Genomic DNA, 23,633 nt, shown 5'->3' with positions numbered 1-23,633 from the left:
TCCTCCTCCTTCCTCCTACATCCATATAAAAGGAAAGATACTCTCTGCCCTCCTCCACATCTTCTGCTCCCCGCCTCTTTTCTCACCACCTTATGCTCCTGAAGCTCTTTTGTTTTCTCTCTCCAGCTACTGCCAGTCTTCCCAAACACCAAAAAAATAGTTGAAATTGACTGACTAAAAAGCATGGGAACTACTATTCTAGGCTATTGCGGTGGCAGTAGTTTGAATTTAAAAATGGCCTTTTTCTGGCTGAGTTTCAACTTCCACTGCTTTGACACTGTCCCCCCCACCGTTTTTTTAAAGTATTTACATTCACAAGAGTAAATATTTTATTGTACTTGACATTTTTTAATAAGTACTATGAAGTCATGTATTTTTCTGCTGATACTTTCTCATTACATAGTAAGTACTGGATATTAGGGTGTAAAATCCATTTTTTATAAATCTATTATGTAGTCTGGTTTACAAAAAATATTTATCTTTTCATAAACTAATTCTTTGTTCTAAGAAAATATACAATAATGAATGTATCCCACTTTTCATATACATTAACTTTTTACAAGAGAGTTCATAGAACTTAACATTCTTTATGCAGAATAAACCATTCTTTACAATAAAATGGGACAAGCTAAAAATCTTTTTTTTAAATCTTCTGTCATAACCACCATCATTCTACATTATTAAAACTGAAAAGTAGATTTTCAACATTTTCACTATTTAGACTATTTAACATTTCTTTAATAAAGGGATTCTTAAATAAAAATAATCACAAACTGCCACATAACTATTGTTTGATTTCAATTTGCAAGATCATCTATTAATTTTTAAAATATGGTTTTGCACTAGTTTTGTGCAGTTTGCATGATCTGTAATTTGCTGAGATGAGGTACTGATATGTATATGTATGACATCTAAGTGTTAAGTTCATGTACAGCCTGAAGTAAAAACATGGATTCTAAAATTTCTCATTCATCTGGGAGTTCATTAGTAAACAGCTAAAGGGTGATTGCTGATGGTTATTCTGTTGCCAATATATTAACTCATTTCTACTGAATAAGGCTGAGAAAAAGCTTTATTTTAGCTGTAGGCAATTACATGCACACTAGAAAGATTGATTGGTTGTGTTTTATTTTTAAGGGTTAAAGTAGCAGAATAAAAATGTTATGCTTAGGGATAAATAACCAATACAGCTTTACTTTCATAACAAAAGATTTAGGTTGAATTTTTGAAAAATTGCCATACAAGTAATACAAAGAATTAAAGTGTGAACACAATGTAAGTGTATATCCAGACAGCCACAAATGCAACTCTAGACTTTATACTGCTAATGAGACTAAATAAAATTGTCATACCAATGAAGGAAGCAAACAAATACAGTCACAGCCTAAAAATCTCTTGAAACAAGATTACATATGTAGCAGCAAGAGACAACAGCCAGTGAACCCATGGTCAAGGGAACAGACTTCACTTAACACTATCCTTAATTGACTTTCTCAAAGAAGAAATGAATAACTACCCAAAAAAATTAATCCATATCCCATCACAGGAGAGGATTTCACACCAAATGCCCTCACTCACGTAACATTGCAAATTTGTGTGTGTATCAAAACAGAATTTGTTCACAACTATATTCCTTCTTAGATAACCACATGGAGCATCCTGTAATTATTTTACATTCTTTTTACTTATCTAATGCCATTGTCATAAAACTGAGCTGTTACCTTTGATATGGTAAGCTCTCTTCTGACTAAAATGCATGCATATTTTAATAACTCTGCCAACACCAGCAAACTACAGTTTTTTCTCTCTAATCAACACTACATTCTGTTTTAGTCCAATTCAGCAGATAAGGTATTTTACTAAGTTAAGTAATCTTCAATCTTAGCTACAAACTCAGGCAGCCCTATATACAACTGCAAATTTTCACAGCTGATCTAGGTTTTTATATATAAATCTGTTCTATATAAGTAAACAGAGCTCACTGTATATTTTTCATAGTGTGAGACAGTAGTGTAGAGTACAATATCTGTGCAAGTTTGAAAAACACTGTATGATATTATAGTGCATGGTTATGTAATTAGAGATCGGTGCATTTGCATAGAAGAAAGAGCCAAAACTGTGTGCATAACCTTGTTTAGGCTTTTTCTGCTTTTTTGCACACTTAACCATGAAATCTCAATGCTCTCTTAATGTCTTATCTTTAAACATGGTTCAGACCCCTCTATGAAATCATGGAGGTCCAGTGAGCCTCTGCCTCAGCCCATACACAACTTCAGTACACTTCATTATGCTGCTAAAATTAGCCTCACATGTACAGCTGTAGTCTTTACAAGCTCGGGGTGTGATTTGCAAAATCTCATGCCTACCTTCAAGCTGTTTAGATACAATAGGTGTTCTTATAAAGGTTGCAAAGTGAAACCTTTTACTTTTACATTATAGTGGTAACTGTCTCTGACACTATAATTATGAACACTAAGATATTTCACTGTCATATTGAGGATATGCAAATTAATAAAAAACTAAAAAGTTTGTGATACAGACCACAGGTGCTTAATCTTCAATTCTTTATTGCATATGAAATGTGTGAAAGATGCGTGCAAATATTTATGTATGGGCTTGTTTTGTTTTCAATAGAATTGTACGGTGTACATATAGTTTTACAATTAATGTATGTGGGGGCGTTTGAATGTTTAGTTTTAGTGTGTTACTTGGTAAACTATTTCTACCATAACCATCTTGTGGGACTTATTAATCTAATTAAAATGGAGCAGCATTATAGGAGTTAATAAGGAAAAAGACATCAGATGTTCACATTGTGTGAACCATCTCTCCCCCCATTTATAGGATCCTACAGACCACCTCATCTCCCATTCATAATACTGCAACATTCCCATAGCACCCACTATAGTTGTTTATATGTAAAAGTAAGAATGTATTTTTAGATCCTTGTAATACAATTGGCAGTTCAAGGTGGAGCCAATACCATGTAACCAACCAGCTCTCCATATACAATCAAGTGATCCACAGACCACAATTTGAGAACAGCTTTATTAAATCACAGAGTATCAACCTGCCAATGCTGGATTATTCCTTTAGTACATTATCTAAATGTACTAAATGTTTTGTCTTGTCTTTTTAAAATCCCAAACAGGGGTGCTTTCCACCACTACTTTCCTTTTAAGATTGTTTCACAGCCCAATACATTTCTCTGACAGAAATTTCTTCCTCTTATTCAGATTACATTTTCTTTTAATTCCATCACATCACTCCCATTTACTGCACTAAACTACTCTAGTTAATCTTCAGAATATATGCAGATTTTCTTCTTCCCCCATCCCTAAGTGATTGCTTAGGAAAGATATACATATTTAGCTCTTTAAAAATCCTTCTTCAAAAAGGCTCTTAATTAGTTTTGTTGCTCTTTTCTTAACTCCCTCCAATCTGTCAACATGAGGCCTGATCCAAAGTCCACTGAAGTTAATGGAAAGTTTCCCACAGGCTTTGGATCACACCCATGACGACTAGAAATCAAAATACTATTCAAGTTATTATACCACAAGTGTAGAGAGATCTCCTAATACCTCCCTATCCCGGGTCATGATGCCTGTGTTGAAGCCCAAAATATCTTTTTAATTTTTTGTAATCATACATATTGCAATCTCAAATCAGTACCACTACTTCATTTGCACTCCTACTTCCTCCCACTGAACTTGAATGTTGTGAATAGCTTTCACCTTCCTCTCCCTCTCTTCTACCCCAGCGTAGTACTGCAGCTTGCACTGTTTCTATTTAATTCTTATTTTTATGTTATTGCCATGTTTTCATTTTCTCTAGGTCCCTTTCTACTTGCTCCTCTATTTTTACTATTTACTCATCTGTTCTGAATTTTACTTCTTTGGTGAATTTCATGAATACGCTCTTCTCCCGATCACTAAGGAAAATAGCAAATAAATATGGTCATCACTTTGGTACCTCATTAGATACCTCTCTCAAACCCTGACCCATTACCTACTGCTTTGTTATGTATTGCCCTTTGTTTATAGTCAATGACCCAGTTTTCAAACCATGTATGCTTATCCAAACCAATTAAATTTTTCAAATTATAATTTTGAGAAATTGTATCAGTCAGGTTGAATAAAAACTGATATTTTAAAATACATAATATATAAATATATATTATTTTTATTTAACTTAGAGACAGTTTAAATTTTAAAAAACTTTAAAATTAAATTTAAAATTCATGATAACCTACACTAAGGCCTGAATTTACTATCATCTATTAAAATCATTTTAATTAAATTAAAAGAGTAATATTAACAGAACATGTTTGCTGCCATGTTTTGAAGAAAGTCAAACCACCCAACTGATGGAAGCCACTGCCTAAGCACTTAGAACCGGAGTGTGTTGAAGTGCAAAGCCTGATTTTGCCAGCAGCAGCCTATTCTGCAGGCATAGAGAGAATATCTTCATTTCAGTTTATTCGACTAATTCAGTCCAATGACCAGTTCACTCAAAGTTAAGAAATCAACTGGGAGTTCAAAAAGCAGGAAAGCTTGTTTTCGTCCTCTGATCTACAGCTAAAAATGAGGTCGGAGAGGACAAAACCTAATAGTTGTAAAATCTTGAAAAGCTTAGTGATAAGAAACAATCAGTTCAATATACAGATACTTTTGTTTAACAAATCGGTTAGTTTTAAATGCAAAACTTGTTCGGGTAAACTTTCTTATTGTTTTATCTTAAGTATCAGCACACAAAATAATTGTTTTTAACTAAAAACTTGAAAATGCTGTTTGAATCTGAATGTCTATCCAAACAAAGCGAGTGAAATCACAAGTAAAAACTTCATTTTCTAATAAATAAATGCGTCATTCACCATTTTTTAACATACTAAAAATGTAAAAATTAAGAATCTGAATAAATGTAAGTTAAGCTATATAACTGTTTAAATAAATATGTATAAATTAATGTATCCTCCTGATCAGCAAAAAGCAGCACAAATTTAGCATTAAGGCTATATTTAGAAGTAAATCAACGTTTTAAATGGTTACCAACCAACGACAATCAAACTTGCTTTATGAAAATAACTAAAAAATACAAATGCAAGTCAAAATTAAAATCAATTATTTCAATCAGAATTTCCTGCTTGCTGATTTAAATTCTAAATGAAATCAATTATTTAAATCATTTGATTTAAATGAATCCCCTCTAATCAAAGTGTTTTACTAATATCCAGATATTGTGGCTGGTATTTACTAAGAAGTCTACAAGACTTAGGTACCCATCTCCTATTGAAGTTCATCTCTTGCAGCCTCTCCATTCCCTCATTAATTTTGGAATTCTATCAAAAAAGAGCAAAAATATTTGTCTAGCAAGATTAATTCTTTATAAATTCAGGCTATTGCTCAAAAAGTTATCTTCTAGATGCTTACTGATGTTTCATTCTTAATATTTATTCTATTGTTGTACTACAGACAAAAGATAGACATATGGGACATTAATTTTCAGGCTCACTCCTTTGTTGAAAACTGGCACTATGTTGCTTTACTTGAGCCTGTTACGTCCCCTAGCTGACCACAATTTGTCAACTATAAATGTCAGTAGCCCAATAAGTTTGTTACCCAACATTTTTGATATCCCAGAAATGAGGACATCAGCACTTTTTTTTTTTTTTTTTTTTAAACCTTCAAATTTTTCCCCTTGTATTGGGGAACGCCTTACAATTTGAGATGTGGAGTTTGGATACAAGAGATAATGTTGCTTAGTCTTTCTAACCCTCTGTTCTCTATCTGTAGCAATAGAATAATAATACCGTCCAACCTCATAGGGAACTGTGAAAATAAATTAGTGTTTTGAGGCACTCAGATACTTTAATGATACATGCCACAAACAAGCTAATAAGTAAACCTTCTAACCAGTCCCTATATAAACAAGCCCCGTTACATTAAATAAAATTTTAGGAAGTCCTTACCACAACGAGGCTCCTGGGGAGATCCTTTTATAAACACCATGCAGGGTGCAGCATTGGTCAGTTTCTTTAGACGCACGTTAAGGTCCTCTTTTGCATTATCATTAGGGCCAGCTAAAATAGTACTGCTAGATGCATGGCGCTGGACTTTTTTGGTCAGCTCTGGGGCATGTGCACCATCTAATCTGTCAATTTTCTGAGAATTCTAAATCAACCAAGAGAATAGTTCAGTTAAGAAGCATTAACTAAAAGGGGTCTTTTGAACTACTGAATATTAGACATTATTTAATGTGTTCCTTCACTGCATATTACAGGTTTCAGATAAACAGGCAGAATGGATTAGCATATTGACCTTTACTACTTTAATCCCAGCAAAATTCTAAAATTGAAATTAGTCTGTTGGCTAGAGCATTGTCTGTACCAAACAGAATTCCAGTTAAAAATTGTTATAACAAAAGAATTTTTTTTTATAAACAAACAGAAGAAACATGCTATTTCCTCTGGATAATCACCTGTTAATTCTTCACAAGCATTACACTGAATAATTCAAACAGAACAGTGGAAGAATCATGAAACCTCACTAGAACCATGCCTGACCCAATACAAGAGAAGAGTCTTAGGTTTCTCAGGTATTGTAAAGCCATCTATGAATCCCAAGACATTTTAAGGAGATTCTGAAATATTAAAATTGAATTCAATAATCATTCCTGTATTCAGGTGCCCTCAGTAAAAAAAAAAAAAAATGTATGGAGACATGGACTATTAGCAGCTTCTAACTTAAGTCAGCATTAAGAAAAGGGTGTTCTGTTCTCTTTTTAGTACTGAAAAGAGTAGAATGAACATTTATTATTATTGAACTCCTGAACTTGCCATAGACGTTCATGAGCATGATATGCAATCCATTTTTTCTTACCTTAAAAAACAAGAATGTTGGAACAGAACTAATTTCATATTTTTCAGATACTTCAGGCACAGCTTCAGCTTCCAGCTTAAAGTCAGAGAAAACGGTTTTATTTTCATAATTGTCTTTAAAGTTTTAATTGTGCATGTCAATCCTTTCTATAATATTCTTCTCAGCATTTTATATGTTTAAAAAAGAGTTTGATTCAAAAGTTTGAGACACATTTGCATTTAAATGAGACTCACTGGGCTGGCATGTCATCCACTGAGCTTACACAGTGTCAAAACAGGTTCAGGGGTTTTTATTTTGTTGCACATTTCAAAAGATGCCTAGAGGCTGTGAATAAAATTTTTGGTGCACTAGTGACCTAGTAAATTTTCAATCATATGCAGCTACTACTATATTGAAATCCATAAATCATTGACCCCAGTTATGTCATGATTACAGTGCTTATTTTCTGCCCACAGCAATTCTTGCTGTTTGCTCTATTGACTAATTTCAAGAGGCAGTACATCATGACTGACATTTGCAGCCTTCTGCAAATTATGAAGCAAAAAAGGAGTATTTCTTCAATAAACTATTGATGTCTGTTAAATTTTACTTTTAACTCTTGTGATGCTGCCAGATATTAAGTAGAAAGCTTGTCAGACTATTGGTATAGATGCCAGGTCATCATTAAAATACATATTTTGAAATTCTAGAAGAAAATGTTTTACCTGACAAATATAAACCTTTTTAACAACCATACTTGCTGTGTGTATTCAGTCTCAGGTACTGACTTCAGTGACAAAAGTTATTTTGGGGGTTTTTTTGGTAATAAATGTTGCTTTACTATTTGCTCGGCAGACCTTACGTGGAAAAATCAAGGTAAAACCAAGGTGGTAAAATTGTGGATTTAAATATCTTTCAAGGTCTAGTAAACAGAAACCTATGATTCCATTTACAGAGGTACAAAGCCTTTCCAAGACCTGTTTCTGCAAACTGTACAGTGGGGCTTTATCAACAGCAACTGAAGACCATTCAGGGTTGTTGATTTCTTGGTCAGAATATTAACATTTTTTTAAAAGGTCACCCTGGGCTATTCACACTATTTCCAGCTCTCTCTATATAGTGCTTTGAACATGTTAGTGTTGTTTCTAAAAGTAGGTTTTGGTTTGTTCCACCCATAAGGCTTTTAATCTTGTTACAATTTTGGATGCAAGGAAATAATTTTACACCTGTGCTCAACATCCTGTAAAGCAATCAAAGAAATGAAGGTTCCAAAGAAGGATGAAGAATTCTCTCTCTCAAAGCCCACTGAAATCAATGAGAGTGTTCAGGGGACTTCGGCTCAGGCTCCATAAATTTCTCTTGCTCTCAAGTTAATTTTTGTCATTTGATGCTTCCGCGAAACAAGCATTATGCACTCAGTGATGCAAGCATCATTATCAAGTAGACATTCAAAGTTTCCCTCTCTCAAACATACTTCTAAAGATTTTGGAAAAATATGTTAAGGCAATGGTATTACACTGTAACTTTATGAACCACAGCCTGAAGAATAAGCCATGACTGGAATTCTGCCAGGCTATCTCACAGAGATTTTTGAGATGGGTTTTTAAATAAGCTCCTTTTGATTCTACCTGAAGCTTTTGACTGAATCATAAGATTGTTTGATGCACGCAACAGATCTTTACAGTATCTCCCTCACTTGGTTTATCATGTATTTGGCCAAGCAGTACCAGACTATAACCTTTAATTTTGAGTCTTCTCTATCCCTACTCTAGCCACATAGTCAAATCTCCACAAAAATTAACTGAGAAATAAAATCTGTCAATATATTTCTATTTTCTGATCTCCTGCAAATGACTCGATCATTGGTACAAGATACTGAACTTTTATTCCTTTTTCTTCTGAGGGCTCATTTCCTAGTTACCTTGATGCTTTTGTTGCACTTTAGTGAAATTATTTCACACACAACTTATTTTATAAAACTGAATTTGCTATTGGTCCATCCACCAAGTTTCAGACTGTTTAAAGATACAGAGAACACCAGTCATTTTAAACTTCTTGGCTTGGTTAAAATTAAGATTTATTCTGTGATCACCTTAAAAAAAGGTAACAAACCTGTGTTAAATGCTGCAGCCATAATGTTAAATCACATTTTAAAAGGTTGCTCAAGATGTTAATTAAGTTTTGAAGAAGTTACAATAGTTATAAACAATGGATTTTAAAAGTGATCATCTGACAAATTATGAACCCACATTTCTGATTAGCTACTTAAAAACTAGCTTGGTAGGTTAACTAAATTGTTACTGAATGATCTGAAGTTAGGTTGCTTGGCTATTCCAGAACATGGGTCAAAGTTCTATGCTTCTAATTATGAACCCAAAATATTAAATTAGTACCAGTTGGGAGTCCAAACTACTGAGTCAATAGATTTATTCATATCTGTTTATAGCTTATTTCCCTTAACAGATTCATCTAACGTACTGTGGTTGGGATGTATTTACAAAACAGGTGTTGTAATCTTATTTTTGAAATGTACTGTCCAATGAATCATGCCATTAAAAGAAATATTCATTAAAGGTGCACAATAATGTGACAGCTGAGACTTCAAAAAATGTTGGCCTCCCATAAACTACAGCAGCACTAGAAAAGCAACAAAAACATTCAATATTTTGAAAATTGAAGGTTTTAGAATACTCTAATTAAAATAGCTTTGTAAATTAATACAATTAAAAACAGATCTATCTTTCTGCTTTACAAAAGGAAATGACAAACTGTGAGATGAATCATTAAAAACCCACAAAAAATAAAGGCTGTAAGAAATCAAATTAAAACACACACACAGCTGGTTGTTCCATTACTCCCTGCCCTCATAATCACAAAAATGTCTCATTAACAAGAGAAAGTTGTTTTAAAATGAATGGCATGCAGATCCAGTGCATTAATTTTTTTTCCACAGTGATTCTATTCCTGGAATATGCAGATGATCTCACAAAAATATTGCATCTCATTTGCTTACTGCTGTTCAACATACCATACACAGAACAACAACATCACATATACTTATATTTATCTTTCTGCAAACTCTATGAAGATTATCGTTCACCCTCAGTAAGGTTGGGAAAGCAACTATAGTATCTAGATGAATCCAAAGGAAAACCTACTTGCAGCAGCATCACTAAAACAAATCAAAGCTCTAGCAAATTTTAAAAGTACAGTATTGTTTATCTCACTCTCAGATCTCTGGGATAGAAAGATCAGGCTGTTATAACAAAATTAATTACAGTACTTGCTTGGTAAGTCATTGCAAGACAAACTTAAAAACCTAGATGAAGTAAAATATAGAAGTGCCAATCTACTGCATTTTTAATGCAATAAGATACAACAAACTTGTTATTTAAACCAGCAATATCAAGCTTGGAAAGACTGACCTACACCATGAACGTTACCCATAGTTCAACTTAAAAAATTTCTGACCCTTGCTGAAGTTGAATTCAAAGATTCAAATCAGCATGAATACTTCTGGTTTCAACATCACAAAAGTCATTGGAGAAAAAAAAAAAACACAACCCTGTTTCTGAAGTTCCATTTTATGTAGAAATGGTCCCCTAATGTTTGAGCTTAGTTTGCATTACTACCTTTAAAATGGCCTTTTCTATCTGGACTTGAAGACTTACCTTCACAAATGTAACTTGAGAGTGTTCCTTAGCTAACTCAGCCATGACATCATTCATTTGAACACACTGAGGAGCCCATGGTGCCCAAAAATGGACAACCACAAGAGACCTATGACAAAACAAAAATGCACAAGTATGTTAATAGATGATTTTTTAAAATAATGGTATTTTGATGAAGAATTACTGATAAATCCCAGTAACTACAAATGCATGGTTACTTGTAACAGAACAATGAATTATTATATGAATTAATATACATTGATGAATACAAAAAAGACAAAGTAGTAAATCTTTGGATAGAGGAAAAAGGAATATAACTGGGGTAAGATGAACTCTTATAATAAATAACTAAGTTATCCACTCTAAGGTTATTACAACTCACAAGGAAAAAAGCACACTAAGAACAGATAAACCATGGCAATGAAAAAATAGCATTAAAAAGGGAAAAGTTGCAAAGCCTTGCCTAATTATTAATGTTTATAGAAGACTGGTGATTAGAAATGTTTGCTGGAAAACAAACACCACTGGTAAGGTATGCAACATAAAAGGGAGAAAAAATAAAATCACAACAGAGTTACAAGGAGCTTGACATTTGCTACCAAACCTGATTCTAGCAGAATGCAACATCACATACAAAGAATGAGCAACAACTGAAGCAGGCAGAAAGACCTCAATTACTCACTAGGGGGTCACACACTTTGTTGCTTCTGTTGGCTGAGCTTATTGCACACACTAGGCGGTCCTTGCATCCCTTCATTACCCCCTACAAGCTTTATGTGCCACCTGCCGATCCCTCTCTATTTCAGGGACTCATTGCAACCTCCCCCCACCCCAAGACTTTCCCATGCCAGGGGCTATGTGCACCCTCACATTCTCCCATATCTCAGCGTTCTTCCTTACCATTCTTATTCTCCTTTCAGGATGTCAAATTTTTAAAACTGTATTAGGAGGCTAGGCAGAAGTAAGAGCTTGTCTATAGATGGATCCTTATTCCAGAATTAGAATGTCTATACATGGAATTAAAAGTTATTGAGTTACATCCAAAAGAGAGAAAATGCCATCAAGTTGGGTGTCATGCCTCGCAAGCTCAGGCAAAAAGGCACTGAAGGCACTAATGATTGCCGTGACAAAACATTTGGGTTTAACAAATAATCTGGAAAAAAACACACACAAACTTTGTTGCTTCTGTAGGCTGAGTTCATTGCAAACACCAGGAGTTCCTTGCATCCCTTCATTCTCCTCCACAAACTCCCTGTGTGCCACCCTCCCAATCCACTCAATTTCAGGGACTTACTGCAATGCCCCCCGCCCCCAGGTTTCCATCATTCCAGGGACTATGTGCACCCCCTTCCCTGTCCGTAACTTCCCCCATGCAAGGGCGCCTGTGTGCTCTCCATTCCCTCCTCCCACCATAACAGGGTCTCACATTCTTCCCACACATGCCAGGGGCTCTGTGTGTACCCCCATTTCATCCCTCTCACCCTGCCTGGGGGCCACAGAGATCCCCTTTTCCTCCTCCCCCACACCAGATCCCCATTCTCCCACACATGCCAGGCACTTTGTAGAGACACCTATTTCTCCCCAACTGACCCAACCCCCCCCACCCACCCACCAGAAGCTGTGTATGCTCCGATACCAGAGTCCCCTATTCTCCTGCTGTGTCTCACCAATTCTATGGTCTCTGAATGCCCCCACAGAAGGGGCTCTATGTGCTCCCTTCCCGACGCCAGGGTCCCCAATTCTCCATACGCCAAATGTTCTGTGTGACCCCACTTCCCTCATTAATATTTCTCTTTTCTGTCTGGGGAGCCAGGAGTACTCTGAAAGCCCTTTATCAGTATAGGCATACGACACCAGTAAAGAGCGCCTAGTGCAAATGCATCTTTTCTTGGCTGTGCTTTTCCCAGCGTAGCTTTTTCCTGCCCCCCTCCAACTCTCCCCAGGTGAAATAACCCCAGGTAAAATAATTAAGCTGGGGAGAGGGCAACAAATAGCAGGGGACATGAGTTTACACTTTCTCTACATCATTCATTATTTTAATGTTTACTTGTCCTCTTAATAGAAGTACAAGAGAACAATTAAATGGAAACATAGGAAACTGAAAAATCCCTCCCCCCCAACACAAAGTTACCCTGTGGACTTAAAGCCATCAGACATCAAGCTCAAGAAAGTTTTTAAAAAGTGGGCATTTACATGGATAATGAGAACATCCAGAGTCACATCAACCAGGAAGTTAAGAAAAATAGGAGCATAAACCCTCATGTTTCTGGTCATTAGCTAAATTTTAACTAATGAGAGCTAGGAAGAAATTTTCTCAGTGGGCCAGTTATTTAACAGCTGTCCACAATACAGTTTTTTTACACCTTTCTCAAAAGCATCCAGAACAAATCAGTCAGAGACCTGCTCCAGTATTCCTATGCTTTACTGTTAGCTTTCCTAAACTATTTTCAGCAGCATAAATGAAGAGTTCAGGAGGATTACTATAGCTGGACAGGACAACTAATCATAAATATAAATTCCAAATTCTTTAGTGAAGCCTGTGTAATACTACCCAAGATAAAGGACCTCTCCCATAGTATGTATTTGTGAGAAACACTACGGATATCAAAGCTGAAAAACATTAAGATTTCTGTGATATATCTGAAAGTCAGAGTCTTATAAATGACAATAAGTTCTTAACAATACTCTGAATGTTTAATATGACAAGACATACCAAACATTATACCACTGAAAGCTGTACAACAATTTACAGTTTTATTCTGTAAAAGACAAAACACTCCAAGCTGTTCTATATCCCAATCCTCTACTGACAATTATTATTTATATTATCATAGCACCTATAAGCCCTATTCATAGACCAGGACTTTACTGAGTTAGATGCTGTACAAACTCAAAAAGACATAAAAAGATGTGGAATGACCCCTGAGCCCACAATGGACCCTACTGGAGTCAATGCAACTCGTGCAGTTCTCAGCACAGGATCAGGGTCCAAATAATGAGTATAAGTACAAATGCTTAAAGTCAAGTAAAGGTATGTTTCCTTTCCAACACTGCTACTCTTCGGTGTATGCAAACACTGAGAAGATGAGAAAGCCACAGTAACTACTTTCATGACTTCACACCAAAAGCAGAAGCATTTCCAAATATAAAAAAAAGGAGTAGCTTAACTTCAAGTTTCTGTGATACCACTAAATTAGTTATGGAACAGCATATAGAACAAAGTGTTCTGATCCATTAAATTTCTAGAATTTGTTTTCTAGAAATTAACTTAAGCAGTTGTACCAGTCTGTATTTGCAACAACAGTACTATGCTTGCTTGGACACCATAAGAAATCCCTGAAACACATGCAATGGATCTTGATCTGCTAAATTGTAAGGGAAAAATGAAGTCCTTCAACTCAGGGTGTAAAAAAAATCAAATCAAAGGAAAAAGATGCATAAAGCAATATAGCTAGATACTAAACAATGTATTAAGCCCAAAATTCTATTTAATAATTGTATACACTTTCTTTCCCAATAGTGAAGCACAGCAGAGAATTGATTCCTTCCCAAGCTGTCAAGCACAATTTCCCATGTGTACAATTTAAATTAATCAGTATCGTAGGGGTACATCTTATCAGATGAGTGTCATCTTGTGAACAGTACAGGCATAAGAACCCCATGGCTGAGTAATTCCAGCCCCTTTGAATGGAACAGTACTTATTTGACAAGATTATCCTTATTATGCATATTATTAATATTGCAATTTGTTTTAATTTAATATGGACTTAATGAAAATATTGCGAAAACAGAATGCTCCCCTCATATTTTGTTTTTCTGTGAATGATTTTTGTTTTAAACAGTTGAAATTAATCTGCCTTTCAGTTACTGAACTTTTTGAACAGCATGAGAGAATGGCAAGGTAGAGTAACTCAAAACATTGGAAAAAACAAGAGCCCTGTAGCACCTTAAAGACTAACAAATTTCTGCGGGCATAAGCTTTCGTGGGCTGCCCGCAGAAATCTGTTAGTCTTTAAGGTGCTACAGGGTTCTCATTTTTGCTGTATACAGACTAACATGGCTACCCCTCTGGAATCAAAACAATGGGGAAATCAAGAGGCTCAATTTGCTGAAAGTGCACCAAAGACTCTAAATACAAAGTGCACAGTGGACTCAAGGCAGTGCATATTTTGACTCTACTGTCATCCAGAGATAACAGGGGAACCGTTTTTATAACGTATCCTTCATAGCTTCTTTTCTTTCCTATTGAATGAAAAGCCTGAAACAAGGGATACCTTATGGAGATGAGCTCCAATATTGTTTTAATATTGATCTTGGTTATGTTAGTCTATTTGATATCACAGCTGTTAGTTTAATTGATTCCAAAAAAAAATGTAGATACATACACCATGTATTGTCTACAAACTTTCCAGGTATTCACTTAAGGCCAAATACTGCAATCCTGCTTGTGCAGTTCAAGCTCCCTCTTAAGTAAAGGAGGGGGATGTGCTTGAGAAAAAAAACTGCATAATTTAGAACTTATAGGGATTTTGTTCCATTGATTCCAGAATCAGTACAGAAAGTGACGACACAATGTTCTCCAAATAGGCAGTTCAAAAGAAGATAGTTCCATCCTTCGTTATGATGCTATTTACATTTGTATTTGTCATTGTACTGTGCTACAATGTAAACTATCTTTAAATTACAAATATTTTTTTAAAAGTCACTTTCTAACATTGCACAATTTTTTTTTCAGTGTAGGGTGTCACCATTTTAACTTTTAATTTAGTCAGAACTAGAATTAAAATGGAGATTTATATGCCTGCTTTATAGCTATCATACTAATCCACCACAATTTTTGCCACTCTGAAAACAATTAAAACTTTTCCAAAAACGTTAACTTTGTAGTTATTCCATAATATAACTTGCCAGTAAATATAAATATGTATAATAAAATTACCACCTAATCAATTTCATTAGAATATTTATCTTTTCAACCTTTTGTGAAATCAACATTTCCCAAAATGTGTTTTGTTCAACCAATAACTGTCCAAAAAGCAACTGAATCAGCAGTACAAGTAAGAGAGGTTTTATCTAACCTTCAGAAGAAAATAAAAGATACAAAAGAGGCTGTGAGTTTTAGTTTTAACTCCTTTGATAAAAAGACTCACTTAAATAAGGAAATAGGAGATATTTGGAGGCTGGAGGGTGGATTAAAATTTGCCAACTACTTTTTAATGTACATCATTTTCAAATTAACGTTGAAAATCTGACCAACAGAAAAGATAATTGAAGCTAGCAAATGTGAACTGGGGAAGAGACTAAAGCCAGTTCTGTTTATCTATGAGTGAGATTCAGTGAGATAAATCCTTTAAAGAAAAATTCAAATAATTTTGTGCTGACCTTGTCTTCTCTGAAAAAGTGAAGATTATTGGAAATAAACAACAAATCTTTGTTCTTGTAAACATTTGTTCCCATATAAACCCTCTTACCAACACACACAAATACTTTTCTTCTCAGAAGCTTCTCTAAACACAGAACAACATAGCAGGAGGAAAATATTCCAAGAAGAAAAAGATGGATCTCAAAGACTAACACTCAGACAAATTGCATCCTCACCAATAATCAAGATTTGTCATTACTTCCCAGAAGACGGATATGGGTGAGTCCAGCCACCTTTTTAAAACCACTGTTTTTAAAACTATCTGCTTGATGGTTTATTGCAAAAAAGGAAAAAGTTACTCAAGCAATTTGGTTTTTATTTAGACATTTTGCTTACCAGGATAAATTCATGAAACAACATCTTATTTTATTGAGTCTTGCAATGCACCAGTTAAATATGCATGGCAACTAATAGGCTGAGTAAGGCAATAACAGTGTAATACAATTATTACAGCCATGATTCAACACAGCACGATTGACTAAGCACATGCTTAGTCCCATCGAACTCAAAAGGATTGCTCACATGCAAAAGTTAATATGTATATAAATCTTTGCAGGGTAAGGATCAATGCCAATCTTGGATTGAGATTTATTAGTCAATGGCCTGTCCAGGTTCTGGGGTGTACACCAGTGGTTCTCAATGTAGACTGCAGGCCTAACACTTTAGATTATTAAAAAATTAAACAGTTTAAAACCTTCTTTATTCTTTATATATTTCACCTTGCCCAATCATAGATTATTCACTTTTGTTTATAGTCAGTTTCTAGTTAATTTCACATTTATTTTCTTATGTTTGCACTATAAGCACTGAACCGGTATTTGGTTGATTTTTGGTTTGTTTTTTTATTTTTTTAGTTTAGGGAAATATTTCTATCTATCCTTAAGTTTTTTCAGAATTCTGCCTTATAAAATTTCTGTAGCAAATTGTCTATTCATTGAGGTTGTAAACTCCATAGAGAGGGCATCATGGGCTAAACCCAAAGGAGATTTAAGCTCAATGTTGCTATGCCTAATGCCAAAAGGGGAGGAAGTGGCATTGGTACCCCCTTTACATCCAATACCACAGTGCTTAGAACACAGACCAAAATGTGGGAAACTCAAGTTGAATTCCCCCACACTGCCTAATACGGAGCAGACATTTGAACTTGGATCTCCCATCTGAGTGCACAGTTTCCTCCTTGGCTTTCTTGTATACAAATCAAGCATGCTCTGAGCATGCCTCTCAGATTGGGTTCCATGGATGAAACAGATGGGGGAACACCTATTTTGAATCATACCAAGGCTTCGGCAAAAGTTAGATGGCTTAAGGATTTAGACAGATTTGCATGTTCACACCATCAAAAATGTAGATGTCTAGGGAATTTAGGCACCTACTTGGCTAGGCAACACTGCACAGGAGTCTGAGGATCTAAATTACGGACTTAGAAACAATGTGTCAGTTAAACACATAAATCCTTTTGTGGATCTAGTCCCACGTTTTCTTCTATTTTGTACAATTCCAAAAACACCGCTGGGCATCAATCCTGCAAGCTTATTCACATGGGCTGACTTTTACTCCACAAAGATGCATGAAAGTCATTGTCCAGGTTTGGGCTCTTGAAAAAAATCTGTTAATATAGAAGTAAATATGCTGCCAGATTTAAAATGAAAATGTTCGTTTTAAAAAGGCTTCCACTAAAGTTTTCACACAGCATGGAGATGAAGAAAAGTTATTTGGAACTGTGGGAAACCAACGCAGTTGTACCACTCCTGTTCACTGTGTGGGTGGGTACATCCCCATTTTAAGATTTATTTTGAAGATCCATTAACATAACAAAGTACAGTACTTTCATATTTCTCTTGTGCCCTCAATCTAAAAATCTCATACAACTGTACAAAGATTAGAACAGCACTAGAAAATTAAATTTGCCCCAAAATTTAGATTCTTTAAAACAAAAACCTTTATGGAAACAAAGAGATAGAATTGTTTCCACTTAAAAATAGAACAAACATGAAATCAGTTGTTTTTAAACATAAGGACACCCCCCTGCAATGTCTGCAATCCAAACACTTTAGCACTGAGAACTTAAAAGTGAAACTGACTTCACTGATTTCCTTTGTCCAATGTGAGAAAGTTACAAAATAAAATAAAATAGCGTAAACTGGATTTCTAAATTTTAGTGTCAGTAATCAAAAGGTATTATTAACATAAGGAAAGAAAGTTAAAATATGACTGGAGTTAACAATGCCTTTTAAATGAATGCAAGCATGAGGCCTTTTTACAGATGTGCAAACTAAGGGCTTGTCTACACTTACACCACTGCAGCTGTGCCACTGTGGTACTTCAGTGAAGATGCTACAAAGAGACAGAAATAAAACCTTAACCTGTACGAGCACGGGAATTGCCTGCCCAGCCTGTAAAGTGCAAACACCCAGCCACTGTCAGAGCTGGCCAGGTCTGGACATCTGGTCACCCGGGCTGGAGTATGGTGTCCAATTCTGGGTCCGTTGGGATGGATTCTCCTGCTGGCACAGGTAATCCAGCTCACCAAGAGTGGTCTTCGTTGAGGGTTAGGTAAATTTAACTGCATCACTCAGGGGTGTGGATTTTTCATACCCCTGACAGACACAGTTATACCAACCTAATTTCTTAGTGTAGACCAAGCCTAATGATATGTCTACACTTAAAAAACTCAGATCAGCATAGGTAATCCGCCTCCCTGAGAGGCAGTAGCTAGGTCAGCGGCAGAATAATTCCATCGACCTAGCGGTGTCCACACCACGGGTTAGGACAGTATAGCTACGTCTCTCAGGGCTATGTATTTTTTCCCACACCCCTGAGAAATGTAAATTCCTCAGCTAGACAGACCTCAAAAGCAGAATGGGATTCAGTGATCTGTCTAATTTCACAGACAGTCAGAGCCAGAGCTAGGAAGGGCAAACCAAGTAACCCAATGCCCAGGCTAATGCATTAGATTGCCTTGGACGCCCCACTGGGGCAGGGTGAGGAAATGGGGTAAGGGGAGGGGGGTTTGCAACCAACGTAGGCCGGGCACGACTACAGGGGGGGAGAAGGAATTAGTGACGCCCCCGCCGAAAGAGGGAAGGCAGCATAAGGGGGCGGTTAGAGAACCCCCGCCCCCCTTACCCCGGGGGGGCGGGGGTCAGTGACCCTGGGGAAGCCTAGCAGGCCTCACCTGCAGACTCAGCGAGCCTCCCCCAGGGCACGACACCCGCCCCGGCCCGCTGATAAAGCCGCTGCCTTCCCAGCGCCGGGCGAGCCCCTGGGGCCCGGCGCTGCCCCTCGCCGGGCCAGGCCCGCAGCGGAGCCAGGCACTTGCCGCACGTACTTGCCCTTCTGCTGCAGCAGCTCCCGGAAGTGCCCGGCGGAGCCCACCTCGGTCAGGGCCGCCATTGCTGGAGCTAGCCTGAGACTGCGGCCAGAAAGCGGGGCACGTGCGACCGGGGAGCAAACCGACCGCCGAACCGCCCGCGCGCCGATCGACCGACTCGAGTGGCGAGCGAACCCTCTCCTCCGCGCATGCTCACTGCGACTCTGGCTCTGGGAGCAGCCCGCCCCGCGCCGCTTGCCCTACGTGTTCGGGGGGCGGGGTGCTGCAGTCTCAGGCGGGAGGGGGGAGGCGGGAGCGGGGCTGGAAAGGGTGGGGGCGGCACGGAGCAGATGGAGGCTGTGGGGGGAGGGGCAGGTTAGTAGCGTTGCGGCTGAGGAGCTGAAGCCGTTGAATTGTACGCAACAAAGAAAGAGAAATAAAACCTTCCCCCGAGCGCGCGCAGGGGTTCCCTGCCCAGCCCCTACAGTGCCTGCAAACACCAGGCCCACGGTCAGAGCGGGCTAGGAGAGCTGGCGTGAGGGTGACCGCCTAGCAAGTGTGACAAATCAGGACCGGGGAGAAGAAGGAGCCTATATAAGAAAATGCCCCAAATATCAGGACTGTCCCTATAAAATCGGGCCATCTGGTCACCCTGAGTGAAGTGCGGTGTCCAGTTCTGGGGGCTTGGTTTCAGGAAAGATGTGGACAAGTTGGAGAAGGTCAGGAGGAAGGCAACCAAAATGATGAAAGGTTTAAAAAACATGATCTGTGAGGATAGAAAAAAATTGGGTTTGTTTAGTGTGGAGAAGAGAAGACTGAGGGGGGGATCATGATAACAGTTTTCAAGTACATAAAAAGTGTTACAAAGATGGTGAAAATGGGTCTCCTTAACCTGTGAGGATAGGCCAAGACGCAATGGGCTTAAATTGCAGCAAGGGAGGTTTAGGTTGCACAGTGGAAAAATTTAACTCTCAGGATAGTTAAGCATTGGAACAAATTGCCAAGGAAGGTTGTGAAATCTCCATCATTGGAGGTTTTTAAGAACAGGTTAGTCAAACACCTGTCAGGAATGGTCTAGTTATTACTTAGTCCTATCTTGAGTGCCAGGGACTGGACTAGATGACCTATTGAGGTCCCTTCCAGTCCTACACTTCTATGATCCAGCACAGTCCCCCTCCCCTCATTGTAATCATCTCCTGTCCAGCTCTCTCCAAAACATACATCTCAATACTTCATCCAAAGAATGAGACTCTGTCATGTAGGGTGCATACTGAATCCTTCTACTTAATGAAATATTCACCTCCCAGATTCCAGATGTTGGGGAATGATTCCAGCTTGTCCTGCTTGAGATAATAAGATCTCTCAAGTATATACTAAGAAAGAATTGATCCAGTGGCCCTACATGAAGTTGTGTAGCTATTTCCAATAATGACATTATTTTAATGGCTCAGGTTTCACAGACAATGGGTAACTTTTATATCTATGTTCAAACCCAGTTAAAGTTGCCGATTAACATATTAGTAATGATGTATTTAGAAACTAGTTCTACCTTAGTTATTTTCTGAGATGTCAGCAACTTTGTCCCATATTAATTGAGGGCTTGGCTACAGGGAAAGTTTTACTAGTCGTACTAGAATAATTATACCAGTGTAATTAAACCGATGTAACTCCCCCAGAATGAACGTGGGGTTTTGAGTTAGGTGTTAACAAAAGTTTGCTTAGCTCAGCAGTTTGTGCCATATCAGTATGCAACATTAGCAACAGCTGTGTTACTTAATATACAAAGATCCCAGAGTGCTATATGTTAATTTTATCATATGAGTTTGTTATAAAGACTTGTAGTGCCTGGTCCATATTATAAAGGCTACCTGAAATGTGGAAAGCCTTATTGTAAAATTGAAAATAAGGTAAAGTCATTGACCAACAGGGATCTGAGTAGTGAAATATATACCTGTTCCTTAATACTCATGGCTAGGGCCCTACTAAATTCATTGTCCATTCTGGTCAATTTCACAGCCATAAGATTTGAAAATTAGTCAATTTCACATTTTCAGATGTTTATATCTGAAGTTTCAGTGTTGTAACTGTGAGGGTCCCTACGCAAAAGGAGGTTGTGGGGGGTGTTGCAAAGTTGTTGTAGGGAGTTATGGGATTGCCACTCTCTCATCTGTGACCACAGAGCTTCCTGCAGCCAGTGGAAGCTCCCAGAGGTGGATCCGATGTCCCCTGTGCTGCTGGGAGCGCCCCACCCGGAGGCTCCTATCTGCTTGTCCCGGCCAGTGGGAGATTAATGCACGGGCTGCCCCAGGCAATTTGAGGGCCCACCAGAAAAATGGGTGCCCCGAGCCTTAGCAGGAGCCACATGGGCGGAAGCTCTGAACCCAGGCACCCCAAGCCCTGACAGGAATCAAGGGGGTGGAAGCCCCAAACCCCAGCAGGAGCCAAGGGGGCGGAATCCTGGGGCTGGGGTGCCCCAAGCTCCTGGGCGGAAGCCCTGAGTCCGACTCCCAGCCAGATACCTCCTCTGGCTGCAGGAAGTTCCAGGGCTGTGGGTCTGATCTCCCCGAGAGCAGCCATGCAAGGAAAAAGCAAGTCCTGTCCCTCCTCAGCTCCACCAGGACTAGCAGTTAGGAGTCCCCAGCGGGGGCCTTCCCAGCATCACCAGGGAGATTGGACCCACCTCCACCTCCAGAAGCCTCCTCTGGCTACAGGAAGATCCAGGGTTGCTGCCCCCTTTAGCACCCACTGCTAACAGCCATTCTGATCCTGCAATGGTCTGCTTCTTCTTGGAACTCAGCCCTCCAGCCAGATTACTTAGGGTATGTCTATACTGCAACTGAGAGCAAGCTTCCGAGCCCAGGTGGACAGACTTGTGCTAGTGAGTCTTGTGCTAGCGCACTAGAAATTGCTGTATAGATGTTACTTTGACATTGCAGCTCAGGCTGTCAAGCCTCCTCTCCCCAGCTTGAAAGGCTGAGCTTCAACCCAAGCTGCAACATCAAAGTTATGTTTGTATATCGCACAATTGGGTGCTTGTGTCAGCAGGCTCTCAACTCACCAGGAGAGCTTGCATCAATAGAAAATGCAGTACACCATGAGTTGGTATCCCATTATGCCCTGTACCACCATCTGGCTTGGTGCCTAGTGGGACATTTTCACAATATTTTCTGAGATACAAGCAATTCCCCTGGGGATTTTTGGGAGCTCGGGATCAAATTCCCACCATGCTCCTTTCGCTATCCCCTAATACTTCCATATCCCATAATTTCACACTGTTTTTAGAACTCCTACAGTCCTGTGCTTTTCAATACCCGCAATCTGTATGACAAATGCATGGAGCTTATCAAGCTCAGCACAATTCTCATTAGCAATATGATTCTCCTGCATTTGCAGAGCTTGAAGGAGTATTCTCCAACTGGGATTCCAATGAGGAAGATTCAGAGATGTTTGAGCTCAATAACTGGATGCTGATGGAATAGCAAAAAAAAAAAAATGGCAGGTTGTTGCTGGCATCCACTGAGTAGCTCCATAGCATGGATCTCCACTTTTGCCCCCAAGAAATGTGCATGGATTGGTGGGATTTCATTGTAATTCATATTTAGGATGACAAACAGTGGCTGCAAAATTTTTGGATGGAAAAAGCCACATTTCTGGAGCTGTGTGCAGACCTGCAGTGCAGGGACACCAATTGTATGGTGAAAGCTGTATGGACAGTGGAGAAGTGAATGGCAATCATGCTTTGGAAGCTTGCAATGGCAGATTGAGTCACTGGACTCAGTTTGGAGTTGGAAAGTCCATAGGTAGAGGCCATTATAATCCAAGTGTGTAAGGCCATTAAGCGTCTCTTGCTAAGCAGGACTGTGATTCTTGGCAAAATGCAAGAAATAGCAGATAGATTTGCCGCAAGAGGTTCCCAGACTGCAGTGGAACAATAAATGACACACATATCTCTATTCTGGCACCAGCCCTCCTTGCCATTACGTACATCAGCAGAAAGGGATACTTTTCCAAGGTTATGCAAGTGCTAGTTGATCACTGGAACTCTTCACTGATATAAATGTGGGCCAGTCAGGGAAGGTGTGTGATGCTTGCATCTTTACGAACACAGGACTTTTCAAAAAGCTGCAAGCAGGAACGTTCTTCCACAACCATCAGATTACCGTTGGTGATGTTGAAATGCAAACAGGTGATTTTTTGGGGATACAACCTACTTCTAGTTCCCCTGGCTCATGAAGCTGTATGGTGGTCACCTCAGCAACACCAAGGAAAGATTCAACAACTTGCTTAGCAGATGCAGAATGACTACTGAATGTGCTTTTGGTAGACTGAAGGGATGCTGCCAGTGTTTATTCACTAGATTGGATTTCAGTGAG

The 23,633-nt window shown here is 38.4% G+C and overlaps 1 protein-coding gene across 2 annotated transcripts in view; it reads right to left on the bottom strand.

Annotated features, from left to right (window-relative positions):
* Window positions 1-19,483, bottom strand: part of GLRX3 (glutaredoxin 3) — a 33,977-nt gene extending 14,494 nt beyond the window's left edge. Inside the window, exons 1-4 of one of the 2 annotated variants that reach the window (XM_067533364.1) lie at window positions 19,279-19,483; window positions 10,529-10,637; window positions 6,879-6,953; window positions 5,969-6,170 (exon numbers count right to left, since the gene is read on the bottom strand). In XM_067533364.1, coding sequence (XP_067389465.1) covers window positions 5,969-6,170; window positions 6,879-6,953; window positions 10,529-10,637; window positions 19,279-19,343 — 451 coding nt within the window. In that variant the 5' untranslated portion in view covers window positions 19,344-19,483. The remainder of the gene's footprint in view (window positions 1-5,968; window positions 6,171-6,878; window positions 6,954-10,528; window positions 10,638-19,278) is intronic. The other variant, XM_067533365.1, reaches the window with a different exon arrangement.
* Window positions 19,484-23,633: the final 4,150 nt, after the last annotated feature.

Source organism: Emydura macquarii, unplaced genomic scaffold, assembly GCF_026122565.2.
Source record: "Emydura macquarii macquarii isolate MOO-44397 ecotype Brisbane River unplaced genomic scaffold, CSIRO-AGI_Emac_v2 contig_3343, whole genome shotgun sequence".
Classification (NCBI taxonomy): Eukaryota; Metazoa; Chordata; order Testudines; family Chelidae; genus Emydura; species Emydura macquarii.
Note: the sequence above shows the minus strand (reverse complement) of the source record. Positions and strands in the feature narration are given on the sequence as shown.